Source organism: Antedon mediterranea, chromosome 9 (genome assembly GCF_964355755.1).
Source record: "Antedon mediterranea chromosome 9, ecAntMedi1.1, whole genome shotgun sequence".
NCBI lineage: Eukaryota > Metazoa > Echinodermata > Crinoidea > Comatulida > Antedonidae > Antedon > Antedon mediterranea.
In genome coordinates this window covers 4,589,107-4,611,583 of record NC_092678.1, presented here as the reverse complement: position 1 = coordinate 4,611,583, position 22,477 = coordinate 4,589,107, and the positions used below count along the sequence as shown (strand labels likewise).

Genomic DNA, 22,477 nt, shown 5'->3' with positions numbered 1-22,477 from the left:
ATACGAAACATAAGTTTATGGAGCATGACAGTAAAGACATTTTATTATCCATGGGTTTTAGGGAAAGCAGGTTATATCGTGCATGTCACTAAAGTCGGGCTAACAAAGAATGAGTCTACCTTGCGATTGACTGCTGGTAGATTTCAGCAGAGCGTATACTTAAGCCAATTACACCCTATTTACCTACTGATGACATTAATTGGGTCTGACAACAAACCTTTGAATAAGATGTGCGATACACTTGGGAACTGAATGAAAATGACAATTTATTCTGCTGAGATAATAAGATAAATTTGGTTTTGACCCACACATTGGGTCAAATGATGAAGTTTTCATTTCAGACCCAGGTGCTTTTTTTCTAATAATGAGATCATTCTGTATATTTAATTCAGTGGTAAATTTCAATTCATAATATCTTACTGTTTATGGTAATATAATTTAGTTAAAAAAAAAAAAAATAAGCTACAAATGATCTTAAGTTTGTAGTGTAATACAATCTTTTTATCAAACTCCAATCTTTCTTTTATTAAAAATTTCATTGAAATTTTACAACTTTGTAAATCTATACATATTGTCCTGAAATTGTATAACTTTTTATAATAGAGTTTTAATTGTGCTTTCGAGTGTACTAGAGCACGCTAACAATCTAATAAGCAAAGCTTTTTAAAACCCTCGGAGAGGAAAAGAAGTGGAAAGCTGTGGGAACAAACCGCACTAACAAAACAGCAGCATGAACAATGGTGGGATTAGCGAGGGCCATCCCTTGATGTCATTGCGAGAAAGATTATGTATACACAGACCCTGAAGATGACTGCTTTCACCATTAAAAACTGTCTTTACAAATTCAACCAAAAATCAAGGATTTCTATTGAAATAATACCAAATATCCAAGGATGCAGTGTAATATTCTAAGGTCAATTGGATATTTATATGATAAATTATTACGAATATTCTAACATAATTAATTAATATATTTTAATGACAATCAAATTAAATTGCAAGACACCTCTATAAAACACCAGGATAGATTTAATAATGGAGTGAGGGAGGGGGACAAGAGAAAGGATACTTAGGTATCTATACCAATAACTATAATAAAGCAACATGGTTGATTCAACGGTGAGTGAAAGTGGGCAAGGAATAGGTGCCTTAAAAAACTCTGCATAGAAACGTTACTTGCATTATGTCATAATAGCTCTAACCAATCAATACAAGCTATTCATAGCGTATATTTGATCATTTCCCTTTAACAGCTTAGTCAATATTAGTTTACTTTGAGCTAGATGGATAGGTAAATAAAAAGTTTGATGAAGTAATGTTGGAAACGATAGTGATGATTGATTCCGTACATTGTGTGATAATAATTACCTCTATCAACTTTATTATTTATGTCAACGTTTGCATGTTGTATTGTCTATCAGAGTTTCATTGTGGTTGATGGGTTTAGCTTTTACACCGGTTAAACACTGAATATACCCCTGATGGGTTTAGATTTAACACCGGTTAAACACTGAATATACCCCTGATGGGTTTAGCTTTTAGACCGATTAAACACCCAATATACATATGAGAAGTTCTTGTGTTACATTCTGAAACCTATCAGAGTTAAAGTTACATCGAATGTACCTAAAATCCCATCGGTGCTATATCGTGGTAAACGCAAATTCTACTAGGGTTACTTATTCTCCCAGAAGAGTCCAGGCTAACAACAAGGCAGGTCCTAGACTGCAAACTTTAAGGTCACTCATTCTCTGTGTGCATTGTTTGACCTTTGTACGAGAAAGTAAAATATCAATAGAAGCATACAATGTATTATATAACAAAATTACTCACCTTGAAGACGGCTAGCTTGGCTTGAAGGTAAAACAACTCTATCGTACCACTATCCACAAGATGTGTTATACTCTCAATATAGCACCGCACGCCAAAATTTAACGTTACCGTCTCAGGCTTCTTCGGGATGTTGTAATCGTTGATTTTACGCTCAGGATCAAACCAAATGATATTTGAACTACAATGAGAAAATTTATGGGTCAGTTAGCTGATGTTTGGTTTACCTGTAAGCAACAAGTTATCATTGAGATGTAGTAGACGCTGCTTTGATATGGTAATGTACCAGTCTGACGCATATGTCTATTGTGTTCTAACCACTTTATGATCAAGAATACAATGGCAGGATTACTATTATTGTTAGTAAAATAGGGAAACCGTTAGCATACAAGCTGTTGCAATGCCTGAGGGCTCACTTCAACTGTATTAATACCTGTATTCTGCATAATAGAGGTCTCACTTCAACTGTATTAATTAATAGTACCTGTCAATAGAGGTCTCACTTCAGAAATTGTGAAAGTAGCACCTAGGCCAAGAGAGGGCGTTCTTCATAAAATTTCTGTAACCTAGTTACAATGCTGAAGTTCAACATAAAAAATATCTGCATTTCTGCATTGAAATACGCTTCATTGTTTTCAGAACAACTCCATTGTTTTCTTTTTAAAAATAAGAACCACTCCTTTAGGACACTATTATGGGAAAAGAATGAGGGGCAATAGTTTCAACAGTACAGCCAATCCCTTTTCAAAGGTCACCCCTAATTAGGGGTTACTTTTGGGTCCTTAATGGGGTTCTACTACGTTACCAAAATCAAATAGTTTAACATAGTAAAGTACAGTTAGTAGATCCTGAAATACAACTTCACAAATTTATTTTAATAGTTATTCAAAGGATTAAATCATTAGTTCAACCAATCAGATAGCGTTTCCAGAAAAAGGAACAGCTTAATTGTACCAGTAAAAGGAAACAGCTTAAGAACAGTTTAAATCTTCTTAAGCTCTATGTACTTAACAGTTTCAACTCAAATATTCACTCAGTCTTTTTCTACTGTTTTTTACTGTTTTCTACTATTAGTTATAATATTAATATTAAATTTAAATTATTTCAAAAATTTAGACAAAGATTGTAGGATAGTATTCACTCTACTGATATTTGTAAAAATCTAAATTTAATATTTTTATGTCAAAATATAAATCTAAAAAATGGACAAGATTACGAAGTGTTTTTTCTTTTGATTTCAAATCAAAATGTGCTCAAATTGAATTATTGAAAACAATCTTGAAAATGGCCTATAAAAGTTTGAAATCTTATTAGTGTAATGTGAATAGGTTAAAAATCCTTTTACCAAATAATCTATGGGAAAATTCGCTTTGTTTACCCGACTATTATCAAAGTTGATAAGTTATTTTGTTATCTCTTCAAGTACTTGTAAAAGTGTTTGATAAGCTGGTAATGTTCAATAATATCTTACAAAGTTATTAATGCCAAAACATTTTTAACTGATTACAAGCCTTACAGATCAAAGACATTTAACAAATGTAATATGTTGAAAGCATTGGCAATGTAGAGTAGTAGTATTGAAACTTCATGGGTCCAAACTAAGTCTTATTCTACAGCATACTTACTTGCTAAAAGTCAAAACTAACTCTTCTTGTACAGCATACTTACTTGCTGAAAGTCAAAACTAACTCTTATTCTACAGTATACTTACTTGCTGAAAGTCAAAACTAACTCTTATTCTACAGTATACTTACTTGCTGAAAGTCAAAACTAACTCTTCTTGTACAGTATACTTACTTGCTGAAAGTCCAAACTAACTCTTCTTTTACAGTATACTTACTTGCTGAAAGTCAAAACTAACTCTTATTCTACAGTATACTTACTTGCTGAAAGTTCAAACTAACTCTTATTCTACAGTATACTTACTTGCTGAAAGTCAAAACTAATTCTTATTCTACAGTATACTTACTTGCTGAAAGTCAAAACTAATTCTTCTTTTACAGTATACTTACTTGCTGAAAGTCAAAACTAATTCTTCTTTTACAGTATACTTACTTGCTGAAAGTTCAAACTAATTCTTCTTTTACAGTATACTTACTTGCTGAAAGTCAAAACTAATTCTTCTTTTACAGTATACTTACTTGCTGAAAGTCAAAACTAACTTTTCTTTTACAGTATACTTACTTGCTGAAAGTTCAAACTAACTCTTATTCTACAGTATACTTACTTGCTGAAAGTCAAAACTAATTCTTCTTTTACAGTATACTTACTTGCTGAAAGTCCAAACTAATTCTTCTTTTACAGTATACTTACTTGCTGAAAGTTCAAACTAACTCTTATTCTACAGTATACTTACTTGCTGAAAGTCAAAACTAATTCTTCTTTTACAGTATACTTACTTGCTGAAAGTCAAAACTAACTTTTCTTTTACAGTATACTTACTTGCTGAAAGTTCAAACTAACTCTTATTCTACAGTATACTTACTTGCTGAAAGTCAAAACTAATTCTTCTTTTACAGTATACTTACTTGCTGAAAGTCCAAACTAACTCTTATTCTACAGTATACTTACTTGCTGAAAGTCAAAACTAACTCTTATTCTACAGTATACTTACTTGCTGAAAGTTCAAACTAACTCTTATTCTACAGTATACTTACTTGCTGAAAGTTCAAACTAATTCTTCTTTTACAGTATACTTACTTGCTGAAAGTTCAAACTAATTCTTCTTTTACAGTATACTTACTTGCTGAAAGTCAAAACTAACTTTTCTTTTACAGTATACTTACTTGCTGAAAGTCAAAACTAATTCTTCTTCTAAAGCATACTTACTTGCTGAAAGTCCAAACTAACTATTTTCCTAGATACTTACTTGGTATCTTTAAATGATAGTCCAAAGTAACCCTTCTCCTTCAGTAAGAAATGTGAAGAAACCAAATCCAGAAGATCTTTTACCATAAGTTTTGGCTGAAGAAGAAAAACGATATTTCATAAATTAAATGTTTAGTTTTAAAAACAAAACAATAAAACAACAAGTCGTATGAATAGTTTTAGTGTAAACACATATATTTCTTCTTGTTGTTTTACAAGAAGGTGTCACTTTAAAAAGGGCGTTTCCTGAATAGGAGGGGTTCTACTGATAATATTTAGTCAATTATTTCACCATTTAGTCCTCAGATTTAGTATGTTTATTTATGAGTAGATTATGTAATATCTAGGTATCCTTTATCGAAACAAAAACTAGCATAACAATAACATAATATGTAAAGTAGTCATTAGTGTATTGTGATAATCTAATGTAGCAAAATCTGATTGTTTCACATGCAACATGCTATGTTATATATACGGATTTTTCTTTTTCGTAAATTGTATCCTCTCTTCGGAGAGAGAGGCTATATTGTCGGTTTATCCAGGTAAGCAGGCACGAAATAGACTGTAAAAGCTCAATCAAAGCAGTCTATTAATGCAAGTGGACAGATGTAGATGTGGCTAGAGTTCATGTCTAGAGTGTCAACATTTTAAGGGTGGGTGAAAAACCCCGTGTTTATGAGATGGTTGTTGCTGTGTAAAAATTAGGTTGGGTTGATGGTCTTAAAATAAGCTTTAGGCTGGGTGGAATACTTTAAAAGTAGGTTTATTTTGTCCACAAGGAGTAGAAATTCAAGAATTTTGGAAGGCGATGATTAATGGTAACTATATTTAATAATAATCTGATGATACTATAGTAAAGAAGACAAACAACTTGAAATTGAATTTATATCTTCAGGCCTTCTCTTCAAAGTTCAGCCCAGCATGTCACTATACAACAGTTGTATAATCTAATATTTTGATACATTTTTCACATTTGTATTATGAAATATTATACCAATATTCTTGAAAATGCCTGACTCCATACGATCAATAACTAAAATTCTAGGTAGTTTCTATTTTTTCACTAGGTTATTTTAACCACACCGCATACTAATTAAATACACTGGGGTAATGCATTCTCATTCCAAAAATAATAATAGGTGTTAGTCTACAGTATATTGGATTTCTTTCTTATTATAGAAAAGAATTATGGTCGAGCAGTTTCTGTAAATACAGCTCTCTTTAAAAAGTTTAAAAAAGTATGCTCAGTTTAAGGAATGAACCATCTGCATTACTATACATTGTGATACGAAAAATGACTACCAAAGAAAAACATCATTTCACCAAGTTTAATGACCCACTAATAATATACACAGCAAACCGAATGATAAAACTTAATTTGAACGCATGAACTAACAAAGATTAAAATTCCAGTTAGACACGTGTCTAGAGCCTGCCATTGTCAGTATAGTAAACGATAGCAGGAGACACATCAGGCTGTCTGCTCAATACAAACACCCAACATCTGACAAAGTTACAATGAATACCTGACAATTAACATACAGTAATTGTCAAAAGTTACAGTACTAATTAGTTCTTCTGGCAGTTCTATTTATTGCTAAAACCAGACAGAAATCTGTAAAAATCAAATAATTGATGCTTACATTACATTTTTATAATTTATTTAACAATATCATTATTTATCATATCAAAAAGGTTGACCTCGAAGTCGCAGGAATAAATTAATCATAAAATCACAAACCTAAAGGCAATTATAAGATAATACAAGGTTGGTGACAAATTGGCAATCACGAAGTAGAAATTAATTGAAGAATTTCAGTGGCAGATGGGCCATTACATAGAGATGTGTAAAAAGAGCATTTTCTTAACACACGTAATGATCTGATGTATGGTAAATATACATCTTAAATCAAAGTTGCTATGTACAGTTAGTAAACCTTACAACTTGAACATAAATCATTACAAAACCGTACTGTCTATTGAAAAACTATGTTTCCAACAGTAATTACAATGTTGTCCTACTCTAAGGGTACGGTAGAGCAGCGTTCCGCAACCTTTTTAACCATATTTGGGAATTCATAGGTTGCGAAGCGGTGTGGTACAGTACAGTACACTAGTTAGTGCTAAGCCAAAGAATTAGACTTGGCCCTCATAATAAAATCTTGAGGAATTTGTCTTTGACAGAGTTTGCACCCCTGTGCTGTGTTAGTGATAGATATTAAATGGTGATGATATACCAATGGTAAACATACAAAACATTGTAAGTTGTTACAGATGTTAAAGCACTTTCATTAAATATTTCTTTGATGACAAGTTCTCAATTATTCAATATCATTTTACCTAATAACAACATGATGTGTTTATACATGGGATGTGAAATAACAACATATAGTACTTACATCATTCATGTTAAGAATGACGTGTAGTTTGATCTTAATACAAACAGCGTTGGTGCAAATTGATATTTTAGGATGTTTTAGGTTGTTTAAAGATGTATTGTCCCCCAAAAACATGAAAAATAAAGGTTAATTAAATCAGACTATTGTAGTTTTAATCTAGTTAATCACTTCAATAGAAAAAAAATTGAAAAAAATCACGTTTTCACTTATAAAATGACAAAATAAATGGTAAAATTCAACCAAAAATCCATTGGCTGGCAGCCAATTTGACCATTTTTTGCTTTAAATTACATTTTTTCAGGTAAATACATTTTTTTTCGAACCAATTTTTTGTCAAAGTGGATAACTATTATGTTACATTAAAATGGCATATTCAACAAAAAAACATATTTAAGAATTATTTTTTCAGGGGGACAATACAGTACATCTTTAAGTGGAAGATGGCACTATTGTTAATTTCCTGGTGAAATTTGTTCTCTTTTTTTGTATGTTTATATGGATGTACTATCCAAAATTTAAAAGAAAATGAATGAAAAAGAATAAACAAAAAATATACTAAATGAAATTTCAACTGACTGTAAACCCAGATTTGATCAAAATTTAAAACTCAATTAATGTTTTTACTGTAGATTTCTAAGGCCCTGTTTCTGCTGCCAACTATTAAAATACCGTATATTATACGGTATTTTTTGAATACCGTATATATACGGTATATTTTTGGCAGCAGAAACTGCGCTCATAAAAAATATACCGTATTTTGTATACCATATTTTCCCCACAAAATTTGTGGATAAAATACGGTATTTACAAATTTATACCGTATTTTATGTACCCGTTTCTGCTGCCAATAAAAAATACCGTATTTTTTTTTTACATGACAAAAGGTCAACATTCGTGTTTTTATTTTCTGTCGCTGTCAGCTGCTTTACACACGTGTATAGATATATTCGGCAAAAATGTGGAGCGAAGACGTCTCAGTTTTACTAAATAAACGTGTGTGGGGAAGCTAAAATGTCTGGCCAACTAAAAGGTAATAAAAGGGACAACCACATTTATAAAGACAATTCTAAAAAAATAAAGCAGGAGTATGGAATAGACTTGTCTCCAAAGCAAGTAAACTGAAAGCTGAAGAGCCTGCGAAAGCAGTACAACATTGCAAAATACAATAACTCCTTTATTGCAACTTTTAATTACCGATCAAATAAATGAATGGCAATTTGGGTAAAAAAGATGAAATTTAACACGACCACCCAAGAAGTATTGTTAGCAGAAACGGGGTACTAAAAAATACGGTATAAAAAATACCGTATTTTATACCGTATTTTTATACCGTATTTTGAGCAGTTGCAGCAGAAACAGGCCCTAAATAACATGAAAAATATTGATAATAATTGCAGAGTAACTTGCTATATTTGTCTGAAGTCGAAAACAAAATTGTAAAACATGTTTGCTACAGACAAAACAAAGTGTCAAATATTTTGAATGGAATTTGAGAATTTAGTTGGTGGTTAAAAATATCAACAAAATATTTACACAAAGGCCAACTATGTTTAATTTACACAAGGATTGTATAAGAAGTGTACCCTGCATGACCCTGGGGTGGACCACAACTCAAACAAAAGGTAATGGCTAAAAAAACACAGAATACTGATAAAAGGTGAGTGTTACTTCAATCCTTGATAAGAGCTCACAGAAAAGAAATCCTTGATAAAAGGAGTTCAACTGTTTTCAGACAGCAAGACAAAATAGAATGAAATTAAATATTATGGAAGGAGGTACCGAAAATAAACAAAAAAACATTTTTTTTAGGAAATTCTTTTTTTAAATTGCTATAAAAGAACCAGTATTAATATTATAAATAGAAATGTGAAAATATTACAAACATTATGATTTCATTGGATTCTATACAGCTTTTCAAAATCAATAAACCAACAGTTTAAACTTTAATTAAGAAAACAGACAGCCTACTACTAGTGTTACTGTACAACTGATATAATTTATCTTTATGGGTATTACAACTGAAATATACACTATTAACAGGGAAAATCTGGTTTGTTTTTCTCATTTTAAATTACTGTATTCCTCAACATTACAGAAACTGAAATAGAATTTACTAAATGGGGAATGCAATTCTTATTTTTCTTTGAAAGAGTATTTTTTACAACTGTTTAAAAAATTGATTAGTAATAGTATAATATAGTTATTCTCTTTCTTTGTTAGAATATGAAAGCATGATTAGTCACTGTATTTCTCCAATAATGTACTGTATACCATAAAACCATATAACTACTTTAGCCAATTAACGGTATCATTCATAAATCCGCCCTATCCGCGGAAATGGTTTTGTGCTTTATGGCTAGAGCATCAAATGGAATCTAAGTTTGAAATAACGAGTTGAAAGAACACTTAAGATCGTTAAGTAACAAGTGTGTAATATATTCTCACATCACATTGTTTATATCAGACAGACACTCCTCATTTCAATGCATCAAGCTTGCGTCGTCGTTGTATTCTGATAATATTGGGCTTAATGCTGACTCAGCTCAATTTCAATTGAAATGCTGCAGCAATAAAACGTTCAACAGTGATGAGGTCGCAAAGGTCAATAAGCAAAATGCGACAAAAATGTTACTTGCTTTTAGCATAGAAACATTATATACACAGTAGTCACTATACAAATGCTTATAAGTTATAAATACCAATACCATTGTGATTTATCTTGACATATTATTATTACATATTTTTCCGGATGAGAAAAAACAATAACCTACTCTTTAAACAATTTTCATAATTTACAGTAAGGGGAAGCCCGCCCTATGGTTCTGCCTATGATTGGGTTTGGACCTGACGATTTTTGACGGATAGGGGTGTATTCCTTTAACAGGTTTTGATGATATGCAGTGCTACCGGATGTAATATACTAAACCCTTTGTTGACAGCATGCAAACAGGAAGTACTAATATCTTCAGAGTAACCGGTAAACTCATTGTGTTAAACCAAAATCATATTATCATGTATAGTATTTGTGATCAATAAATCACCTGATAATTATTAGAGAAGATAGAGTAAACAATACATATTTTATAGGATATTAACCTTTGAAGTTTTTACCAGACTTTACATAACGAATTATCTTTTATTTACTTATTAAACATTGGTAGTTTGTCATTTCATTCATAGGTATGGTTTCTTACAACTGGCATTTCAGAATTTATTACTCTTACTGTATTACTAAGGGCCTGTTTCTATTGAAAAATAAAAAAAGAACGGTTTTTTGGAAACCGGTTTCGGCTGTTGTTTATAAATAAAGATCGCGTTGCAGCTCAATTTTTACTCCAATAAAACCGGTTCCGTCCATGTGCGTTCGTTATGAATGACGTCATTATATATACGCCACAATGCAGTTCGTTAGGCGGAAGCGCGATTTGATCGAGGTCATGTTTACTTTTTTTCGCATAGCGCGATCCCCAAGAAATAGCATCCATTTCATCATAGAAGGGGGAATTATTACATGAAACGTTATTGTGGTCCTTGGTTAAAGTATAGGTACGTCGCACCCTCTGATATTGACAAGTTTTCACACGCTTTACAATATTCTTAAAAACATGTAGGCCTATACGTGAGTCTTTCTTCCGACTCCCGACAAGTCCCCTCATCTTCTTTCCTTCACATATTTTTTACGAACCTCGTAATGGCATCGGTCAACATTTTTTAGTTAAATAAAATACTCACTATCTAGAGAAATAAAAATGACTTAGGCCTAGGTCCTATCGCGCGAGTTTGACTGCGAGATGACCGCAATCATCCCAGTGCAGCAGACTGCAGAGTTCAGTTTTTGGGGTCAAATTGAGACCGCGATTGTGTTGCAGCTAAAAATTGCTCCGCGGAAACCGGTTTCAGAACGGTTCTTTGCGATCGAGACCGCAATCAATTGGGGTTTTTGAAACCGTTTTTAAGATCGGTTCTTTTTTGTGGTTTTTTGTGGGGACCCATTTCTGCTGGCAAGAAAAAACGGTTCTTGAAAAGAACGGTATTCAAAACCGTATTCTCTGCTCTATAGAAACAGGCCCTAACTGTACTCAAACATTAGTTATTTGTTAAATACTGACTTTTTAATAGAAACTTCTACATACATTACAAGGGATTTTTTGTATAATTTCATAAGCTCTATTCACAGTGAATAGACAAATTTACTAACTGTATCTAAACAGGAGAAAAATGGCAAAAGGTTTCCTACTTTCTAGAATTTTTATCAGATAATCTACAGGTATATTGTTTTGACAACACTTGTACAGTAACATGACCACAGTGCTGACTTTGTCATTTTTCCTTTACTGTAACTGTAAAGGAAAAGGAAACAAAATGCTATTCAGCCAAAAAATTTTGTGATACCAATTGACATGCACCTTCTTTAAATATAAATGAAAAAAATTAAATCTACAAAAATTTTAAAACATAAATTAAACATAAATTAAAGATTATAATTGTTAAAATATATTGATTTGAATCACCTGAATAAACACTACTATCAGGTCAACAACCTTGATTGAACCCATTAACGCAACCCACTTGCTGTCCAATTCTGACACATTACTGTGTACACATAAGTTTTTCTATGATTAACGAACACGGTTGAATATATTTCGTTTGAAGAGATCAATGAATTACATCATTGGAAAGCAATGTACAGTGAACTAAGCAAGCAATTTTATAGATTAAAATAGCAAATGCTTATTCTACTTTTTAACACTAATTTCATTGTTTTAATCAAGCTAATACTTAAGTTCAAGATCTGAAGACATTGTACAATGTACAATAAATAAACATTTTTTCCATTGTGAAACAAAAGCATGTAATATAACCACAACCTAGGCAAGGTGACAGGCATTAAAACCATATTAAAACCTTACTAATGTATTAAATATGTCGATCTAAACAGTCAGCCCCTGATCTGGATTATACTGTGGTCCACTACTACTGACTGGTGCTAACTGTATTAGTACTGAATTCAGCCTAAAGACAAACAACATACTTTAATTATTGGTAAACATTTTAACTAAAAAATCCTTGGCACAACTCAGCACTACACAAATCAAGGCTCTTCTCAAATCAAGGAGAGAATTATTTTATAAAGAATACTGGTGGTAATTGTTTGGCATACAATTTAATAAAATTCACAGCTACAATCCTCTTTGTGCATTCATTACGAGCCAAGGAGAATAACTAGATTTGCTCTCATTATACGGTGTTCTGTTTGCCATCTAGTTGATTGCTTTTGTATTTTTTCTATTCTTTGAATGATGACCTATTTATAGTATTCTTTTGTCAATGATGTTGAACAGTACAGTGCAGATGTATATTATCATGACCAATTTAAATTCTGTGTTTACAGTTTTATGTTCTATTTCTTTGTTTAATATTTCATGAAACTTAACATATTTCACTCACAATATTCATAATCATATCATTACATACAGAAACGTTGAATTGATAATAACATTACTTCATAGAGTTGTGTACGCAATGCGCTACTTATTTCCATCGTTTTTACAAGAAAATATTTAGAACCTACAGGAACTAACGTTAGTAATCCAATTTTATTCATGGTTTTTTTAAATTTAAACCTCAATTTCCTTTAAATTTTATTTAAAAATAGCATTTTATAACTAAAATGTTGAAAAAAAATACTAATTTCCTGACTTAAGCTCTATCTACACTATCAAACTTGATGTGACAAAAAATGTTATATGCCCATATATCGACATGATGATGTCATATTTGGGCACATCACACTTCAAACTAGTGTAGACAGTGCTTAAGTCCTTGCTCCTACAGTTTGTCGTGTCTTGATATCAAAATAGTGAACTGTAAAAAATTAAATATCGCAGAACAAAAAGCGATTTAGATAGGCAGATGTTAGATAAGCATAGGTCATCATTAATAGGGAGATGTTTGAAATAGCATAGCATGGGCCTTTTATGGGATTAACACAAAATGGGATTATAGGATTATTGGCTTAACAAATGCATGATAATTATCAATAAATTAGACCACAGAGAGTAGGAGCAATATGATGTTGACGCGAAACTGGTTTATATAACAAATACAGTACATTACTGTAGAACCTGTGTTTTACGTACCTTGATTTTACGTTCCCTGGATTTTACGTACGCTTAAAATAACCGATGACGTCATCATTTTCTTACATTGAGGGCGCAATTTAACAACAACAAAGCATAATAAAAAAGGCTGTGTGAGGAATTCTGCTGTGTGAGACAAGCTACACACGTGCATTCCCCTACAGCAGCGACTGTTTTTATTGATAGAAAATACAAGAACATTGATATTTTAATTTACACTTTATTTAAACATCGCACAGCCTTTATATACTGTACTTTTTTAGTTAGACCTCACATCTTACTAGGCCTGCTAGCCTGGCCAGGCCTATACAGTAGCTAGTGACCACCTGCATGCTGTAGTACAGTAAAGTAGGCAAACACGGTCGGTAGCCTTTATACAGTAGCTATGATCTCTACATATTTAGGGTCAACCTTGATTTTACAAATCCTGTGTTTTACGTACGCCTTTCGGTCTCGTACCGTACGTAAAATGGAGGTTCTACTGTATTCATATACTTAAAAAGTTTACTGATGGCTCATGCACTATACTGGAAACTAAACATAAAAATATTTGAAAGTAAATTTGATAAATTAAAAAATAATCAAATCATAGTGTGTACATAACAAACAAAATCTAGTAATAAGTATGATTAAGCTAACCTGAAGTTGAAATTCCAACGTACGGTCGTCAAGGGTGATGACCTTAATCCGACGAACATCAGCCATCTAAATTAAAAATGAAATACAGTAAGAGAAGCAATCAATAACAAATTTAAATATTATCAGTAATATTCACATTTGGATGTTAGTCAATACATTTTGATTCATAACGTAGAAATGAAATATAGTGTATAGATTAGAAAACGTTTGTGAATAAATTAATAGTAGTAGTACAGCATGTACTTAGTAAACAGCAGCAGCACATTATGTACAGTAAGTAAAACCATTCCTTCACTGGCTAGATCAGTACCTATTGAACCGACAGAAAACATACCTCGAAAGCGACTTGATTTAAGTACGTATTTATACACCGCTGTTCAACTTCCGAAAAACTAACGTGTCTACGTAATCCATGTTTACGAGTCAAATCGGGAAAATCAAACGTATCAAAATCCAAAGTCTTCATTCTGCCTTTAAAAAAGGCTTGTACCAATCGCTACATGTCGCTTGTATGGCACGCAGTTTAACTCTGTAGATTAATTTGATAGTTTCAGCTGGTTTTGTCTAAGCACGCGTACCCACCTGCAGTCTTAACACTGAAACAATGTGCCATTTCCGTAATCACATAAAAACAGAACAATAGAAATAAATCTTATTGTTATTAATAGTAGCAGTGAACTTTCTATTAAAGTTGAAGTTTGTTTATGGTTGCGAGTCTTTCAATTCTTGACTTATTTTCTTTTCATTTATAAATCAATTGACGTACAAATACTCAATGATTTTAAATTTATAGTAGTTTCATCTTATCAAAGCTCTTTGTCTAGAGAATGTTTTTAAGCTAATGGTGTTTATGTTTGTTTGTTTGTTTTTTTTTTATCTTTATACTGGGTGGCCTCTTCAATCAAAGCCTGATCTCCCAGAGGGCCCAGTTGGTGATCAGTGGCTGTGATGTACTAATACACCGGGGTAACCCCCTACTCGTCTCGAAAGATGTACTAGGTTCTTTAAAGTGCACACGAGCAAGTTGTGTACACTGGACCTACGGTTTATAGTCCTTATCCGAGAAGACTCGTTCTACCACCAGAACCATGGAGTGAGTGAGCCTCGAACCCCTGCCGATGTTATGGCTACGTGATTACGGTTCCACTGTCAAACATCTCATATTGCCCGAATTTGCCGGATAATGCACTCTGTAATTGTAATGCCAAAATAGTTTGGTAAATATTATTTGATCTTTCATAATTGAGATAAAAAAATTTAAAAATAGTACAGGTACAATAATGATAATTTCTTAAATATTAGTCAATTGTATTGTACATTTCAAAAGATTATTCTTCTTACAATATAAATGAGCAATTACAATTTGTCTGATCTTTCATAATTGAGATAAAAGTGTACCTTCTTCAAAAATAGACCGGTAATGATAATTTATTATTCGCAATATTATTGTATTTTACACTATTGTACAGTAGCAGCCAACAATTTCAAAAGATTGTTCTTTTTACAATATAAATTATTATAATTTGTCTTCAATAGAAATTGTGTACTAATAGTATAGATTTGTCCTTTTTAAGGGCCTTTCACACCTGCTCCGGCACGGTTCCGGTCCGGCGAATCCAATCGAACGTCAATGTTTCGTTTTTACGCGGCTACGCGCATATCGATTGGTGCTTGGCCGCGTGGAGCGTCGTTAAAACGAAACATTGGCGTTCGATTCGCCGGACCGGAACCGTGCCGGAACAGGTGTGAAAGGCCCTTTATACTGTAATGGGAATAGAAGCATGATAAACCAACAAAATACTAACAGTAGCCAACTCTACATCTACAAAGGTACTGTAGTAGATACTGTTAGTTAGTATCTTATAATACTGTAATACCTAGTCATTACTGCCACAAGATATTTTTCTCTTCAAAAACACAATGAGCTTTAATTGAATATCATGATATGTCCATAATGACATTGACAGAGCAGCAACAGTGAAAGCTTGTTCTTGGATAATTTAATTGAATCAAATGTTTCCACGAGAATGAGCAAAATTAATGACAACCAGAGACAGATAATCTACCAGGTTTAATATTGCAAAATTGAGTACACTGGTTAAAGTGGGCGTAGTAAACATACGATGTAATATGGCAGGGTCAAGTAGTACGGAGCGTCCGCAATAGCCACTGATGATGCCCAATGAATTTATGAAAATCTGAGATAATACTACGGAAATATATTCAAACTGCGCAAAACTATGATTTAGCCTAAAATTACGGAAACCCTACTGTAGGAAAAACACAATAATTATGACCAAATCAACAACACGACATTCACATGAGCGCCTGACTGTCATGTCAGAAAGATATTCTGCTTCACATAAAAAAATACTGAATGTTTGGACATTTTTTATGAAGAATAGGCCGAAATTAATTAATATAGCAAACAGTTCAAACTCGGCCTATAGGATGATTTGACAAAAAAGCAACTTGGCATAATACACTACATGAAATAAAAGTTTATCATCTATTAGTAACGATAGTCACCTTGAGATTTACTATACTAAACTGTATTGGTTGTAATTGGAAATAATATTAGTTTTAAATGGGAATGAGAGACTATATTGACGTCATAAAAGTGTATAAGATGATTTATAAGTGAGGTTTTGACAGGATTTGTGTGGTTATGTAATGCTAACAGGTAATCTTCTACATGGTCAACAATAATCTTGGACATTTGGCCTAAGATATAGTCATCCATCACAAAATATTTAAATAAGAAAGTATGACAAAACTGTGCATTCTCTGATATTGATATACCCAATGAAAGTGATTGAATCATGTAGTGTACAACCCACTGGGTATATCCATGTAAAAAAAAAATTAAATTTCTACTGTTAACAATTTATTTTTGGGGTAAAACATCATTTTTTGGTCAAAAATGATTGCTAAACCCCGCAAACCTCCAAAAAAATATAGCAAACCCCACCGAACCAACATAAAAGTGATTGAATCATGTAGTGTACAACCCACTGGGTATATCCATGTAAAAAAAATATTAAATTTCTACTGTTAACTATTTATTTTTGGGGTAAAACATCATTTTTTGGTCAAAAATGATTGCTAATTTTTAACCAAAAAATTATGTTTTATCCGCAAAAAAGTAGTTAACAGTAGAAATTTAATATTTATATACCGAGTGGGTCGTACACTACATTATTCAATCACTTTAATGTTGGTTCGGTGGGGTTTGCTATGGTTTTTTGGAGGTTTGCGGGGTTTAACAATCATTTTTGACCAAAAAATGATGTTTTACCCCAAAAATAAGTTAACAGTAGAAATTTAATTTTTTTTTTACATTGATATACCCAGCAGTGGGTTGTACACTACATGATTCAATCACTTTTATGTTGGTTCGGTGGGGTTTGCTATGTTTTTTTGGAGGTTTGCGGGGGTTTGCGGTGTTTAGCAATACCCGAATGGGGTATTGCTAAACAATCATTTTTGACCAAAAAATGATGTTTTACCCCAAAAATAAATTGTTAACAGTAGAAATTTAATTTTTTTTTTACATGGATATACCCAGTGGGTTGTACACTACATGATTCAATCACTTTCATGTTGGTTCGATGGGGTTTGCTATGTTTTTTTGGAGGTTTGCGGGGGTTTGCGGTGTTTAGCAATACCCCATTCTCTTAATGCCTGAGGGAAAAACTGATTGATCGACGAGAAATATATAATTATTTTGCTTCCAATAACAAAGTTTCTATTCTTCGAACAATAATCAAACAGTGAAAGTCAATGCACTGTAAGTGTACCATTAGTAGATGCGGCGAAAGACAGTCGAACCATTGCACTGTGCTACAGTAGGTGCGGCAATAGATAGTCGAACCATTTCAAAAAAGGAAATAACAATTAATCCCAAGTGTCTATTTATAAGTTTAAAATAATATTTTGAACATTTCAGTGCTCAATGTTTATTAACACATCAACAATTTCACATTTAATTTTTACAATATCTAATCTGGAGATATCGTACATCATGAATATGATTAATTTCCTAAAATAATAAATGTAAATTCACAAGTTTCCAGTTGAAATGATAACGATTTGTGAATGCTTCACTGTCTACTACACGCCCTCGCAAGCAAAACTACAGGAAAAGAGTCTTCAAGATAAGATCTTCACGTATTCAAATATCTTTCGGCAATTTTACTATCAGGAACACTATTAACTCTTTTTTAATACATATTAGTGAAGTGGAATACAGTATAAAAGTCAAATAGAGCACTTAGATAATACTGAGATAATTAACCAACCTCTAAAAACATCAACTTCTATTACATCATTCATTCCTGATGATGATGATGATGATCAAATAAGATCAAAACGTTGAATCATGACTTCTCTCTAATTATTTGGAGCAAGTTTAATACTTAAATACTGTACAGATAATAATATAATTCATATTCTTTAAAAACCTTCTTCTCATAATTTAAAATTCCAATTTTTATGTTCTCTATTCTCTGTTATCTCTATTTGATCACATTTTGCACATCCTGTACAACCTCAACTCTCTTTTCTGTTTGTATAAATATGTACAGTGATTTCTTAGATTACTGTACGGTAAGCTTCTTTCTTTTGATGGATATATTAATTATGTAATCATGGTATTCCGAAATAAAAAGATGAACGTATGAAATGAATAAAAAAGTTAAATCTTTGGGTAAAAATAATACGGTAGAAATGCAAATTGAAAGCAATAGTGCTGCCAATAGCTACTGTGGACAAAATGTTTTCAAACAAATATGTTTGCATGCAGTTTTCCAGTTTTCTGGACGATAGTGAGGGAAGGGTATGCATCTTAAAAATAAATTATACAAAAGATAGAGAGGAAAGAGTACTGTATGCAACTATATTTATACATGTATTAATATTGTTTAAAATTTAGACAAATTAAACACCGACACATCTTTCCTATTTTTGCGAAAATCAAACAATACCACTTTGAATTTCACGGATATTTACGTTGAATACTGGTTATTATAGTAGGTTATTGTTGGCTGTATTGTTGATGATATCCGTGTTAAATGTATTAATTTATAACGGATTATCTATTACATGCATGGATAGTGAACAATAACTCTATCACTGAATCATTAGAAATTTAACCTGTCAATTGTCCACAGAAAGGCATGAAATGAATTTCTGCTCTGTGCAAAATGTTATTTGAATTTTTCTTCTCGCCTTAAATTTATTTATAAATCACCTTTGAATTCTAAAACATAAATCATGCATTAAATTGCAAGGTAATAGAAAATACCAAATTATAATTTCAATACAAAATGAAAAAAAAGCGAACAGAATAATTAAATTCCCTCCCAATGTGGCAAAACTAGATGACTGTTTTCTGGAACATCTGAAATTCTGGATGTGTTTTTAATTGTAAAAAAGAATTTGAGACCTTTTGCTAAAAAATAGTATGGTTTGTTTGAGTTTCAGGTCTAAATCTAAATGAACTACCTTAGAATTGTGGTTCAACAATAAATAGTCCATCCTAAAATATAATTTATAACGTCAAAACAAGTAGAGTGAGAAGCCACTGGAAATTACAGTTGAATTATTGCAATATCTGGTAAATTAACTTGTTACAATTTCCTTTGGGAATATTGCACATAATGATCTTCATAAAATATGCAAACAATTACTGTAGCTTGATTGAAATAAACACTGTAGCAAGGCTATGACGATCAGCACTCAGTCCAGTCAGTGGTGTAAACCATTGCTATGACAATATTTTGCTAACTTGTACACTGTATACTACTGCAACACTTGAAAGTAGTGTGTGTACTTCAGGTACACAGGATAAAAGACACACACTGAGTGTTAGTTTGTAAATAAGAACACTTTAGTGACAGTCCTGTTAATTAGTGTACTCAGTGCATTATCCGTATTACTGTACAGTACGTTAATGAACTTCCGACTAGCAGCTAGGTTCCAGTAATTCATTTTTGTTTATGCTCTAGTTTTCAATCAAGTCAAACTCCTCACAATTCAATATCTAGTCAAAACCTTTCATAAAATAAAAGTGGAGATATAGACCAGGAGCCCAGAGGGGTCAACCTAGCTGGAAAGTTAACCAATTTCTATGCATGTGGCAATTATCTACGTACATATCAATTTATGGAAATGACAGTCTGGCGCGTTTCTTTTGGTGGGTGTGGCTAGGAGGGACACTGTAAAGGGTAAAAAAAAATGAGCTAGATCAGCTGAAAAGTTAACCTCATGAAATATTTTGCAAATTGTTTGACATAGAGTGAAATATAAGGAATGGCTATTGCCAGACGATTTTAGTGGTGGGGGGTGCCTGCCAGACCCCCATTTCTGGAGGGCCAAAAATGAGCTAGATCAGCTTAAAAGTTAACCCTCTAAAACTGGTGGGAAAATGTTCAATAAACTCATAACTATCATGAATGACCATTGCCAGACATTTTCAGTGGTGGATTGTGCCCGGCAGACACCGTCAAACACCCCACCCACAAAAAATTGAGCTAGATCAGCTGAAAAGTTAACCCCATGAAATATTTTGCAAATTGTTTGACATACAGTGAAATATAATGAATGGACATTGCCAGACGATTTTAGTGGTGGGGGGTGCCTGCCAGACCCCCATTTCTGGAGGGCCAAAAATGAACTAGATCAGCTTAAAAGTTAACCCTCTAAAACTGGTGGGAAAATGTTCAATGTACTCATAACTATTATGAATGACCATTGCCAGACATTTTCAGTGGTGGATTGTGCCCGCCAGACCCCGTCAAACACCCCCACTCCCAAAAATGAGCTAGATCAGCTGAAAAGCTAACCTTTTAAAACATGCTGTAGAATGTTCAGCATGATCCCTAGTATAATAAATGACCATTGCCAGACATTTTAAGTGGTGGGTTGTGTCCACCAGGCCCCCTCAAACACCCAACCCCCAAAAATGACCCAGATTAGGCCAAGGGTTAACCACTGTAAAACTGGTGGGAAAATGTGTAGTATACTGTCAAGGATATGAATTGTCATTACCAGACATTTTTATTTGCTCATTATAGAACCACCCCATCCATCCAACCCCTTACCTAGGCCTACTTCACAAATGTGCCACTATGGTATAAGTTCAACATAGTGTAAAATAGGTAGGTAAGACTTCTTTGTCTTTTTGTGGTGCGGAAAAAAGTAAATCAATTAGTCAATTGGTTTATGCAGTTAAAGGACATATTTAGAAACTGACTTATCTTCTATAATGGTTCCCTAGAGAATAATGTTGTTGATTATCATCAACATTTCAAAACAAAGGCTTATTTTATTAAATGCATTTTGATTATGATAGAGAGTGGTAGGCTACATCATATTTCAAAGTGCTACATCTGCCAAACGGTAACGGCGGACAACGATTGTATGTTAAGAGCGTTCAGTGAAATGATATGGTCAACTGTAAAGAATGCTGCTGCATTAGGCCTACGTAAGAAAATGAAGTCTGACAAACATGCTGATACAACAAACAAGGTTTTTCTTATGAAACAACCTAAAAATTCAATCAGCTATCACCCTTTATGTCATAGGTATTACACTGCCGTGAAACACAACAAAGTAGTGTCCTTCAGAAATCAGATGAGTGTGGCATGTTAAAGGGAACTTGCATATTTTGTGGAAAAGGCCGAAAAAATGAGAAAGAAGAGAAAAGGCTTAAGATAGCAACTGTTTCTGGGTGCAAGTCACTTTCCCAGCGGGTAAAATTTTCAAAAAACCAACGTATCAATAGTCTAATTCGGTGTGGCGTTGATCTGCCGAGTTCGGTTCTTCTAGAAACTGATAAACATGATGGTTCAACAGAAGAGCATTCATCTTATTGAAGTAACACATCTTATGGAAGTCACAAAAGGGCATTTTCATCCCTACTGAAACATATTGAATTATTATTAAGTATTGGGAAAACAACGAGCTATACTTGTCTCTGATTTGCTAAGCTTTTACAAAATCGAATTTGTCAATAATGGAGGAAATCAAACTGATATCAACTCATATTCGTCCCAAAATCTTACAAAGAAAATTCAATAAAAATTTTAAGATGAAATCAAAGTAAAACCTGCAGACAGACGAAGAGGTAACTTCATTTATAGATCACTTCTTCTAGGAGAAGAAGCCACTGCTCGACTTTATGATAATTCTGAACAATATGTACAGGATAATAAAATAAAATGGGCTGCTCTTCATCTTAGATCTATAATTATGCAGCTCCCACAGACAAAGACCTGCTACAGTTCAAAACTTAAAAGAGTGTGCTGCCAAGATACCATCACAGTTAGAATTATTCTTTAGGAGTCTTCTTGGTGGCATCGACCAAAATGCCAATGATGCAGACAAAGACAAGTTTGATAGAAAGGTTATTTCCATTGCATCTGATGCCATCTATAATGTATCTCGTGGAACTGTGAAACCATGGAAACACACTGTCGTTGGTTTATGTTTTACATCTCTGACAGGATCAAAACTGGCTATGCAAATTTTGACATTGTATTAGTAGTGAAAGCAAAGGCCTTGAGACTGAGTTTGCTTATTCAGTTCAAGATGATGAAC

At 32.8% G+C, this 22,477-nt stretch overlaps 1 protein-coding gene across 4 annotated transcripts in view; it reads right to left on the bottom strand.

Moving 5' to 3' along the window:
• LOC140059518 (uncharacterized) overlaps positions 1-22,477 on the bottom strand; it is a 64,273-nt gene that overhangs the window by 33,317 nt on the left and 8,479 nt on the right. For all 4 annotated transcript variants that reach the window (XR_011847213.1, XM_072105447.1, XM_072105448.1 and 1 more), the window contains exons 2-4: positions 13,877-13,942; positions 4,700-4,794; positions 1,834-2,011 (exon numbers count right to left, since the gene is read on the bottom strand). Coding sequence is in view for 3 of the 4 variants with exons in the window: in XM_072105447.1 (XP_071961548.1) it covers positions 1,834-2,011; positions 4,700-4,794; positions 13,877-13,942 (339 nt within the window). In the remaining variant the exon portion in view is untranslated. The remainder of the gene's footprint in view (positions 1-1,833; positions 2,012-4,699; positions 4,795-13,876; positions 13,943-22,477) is intronic.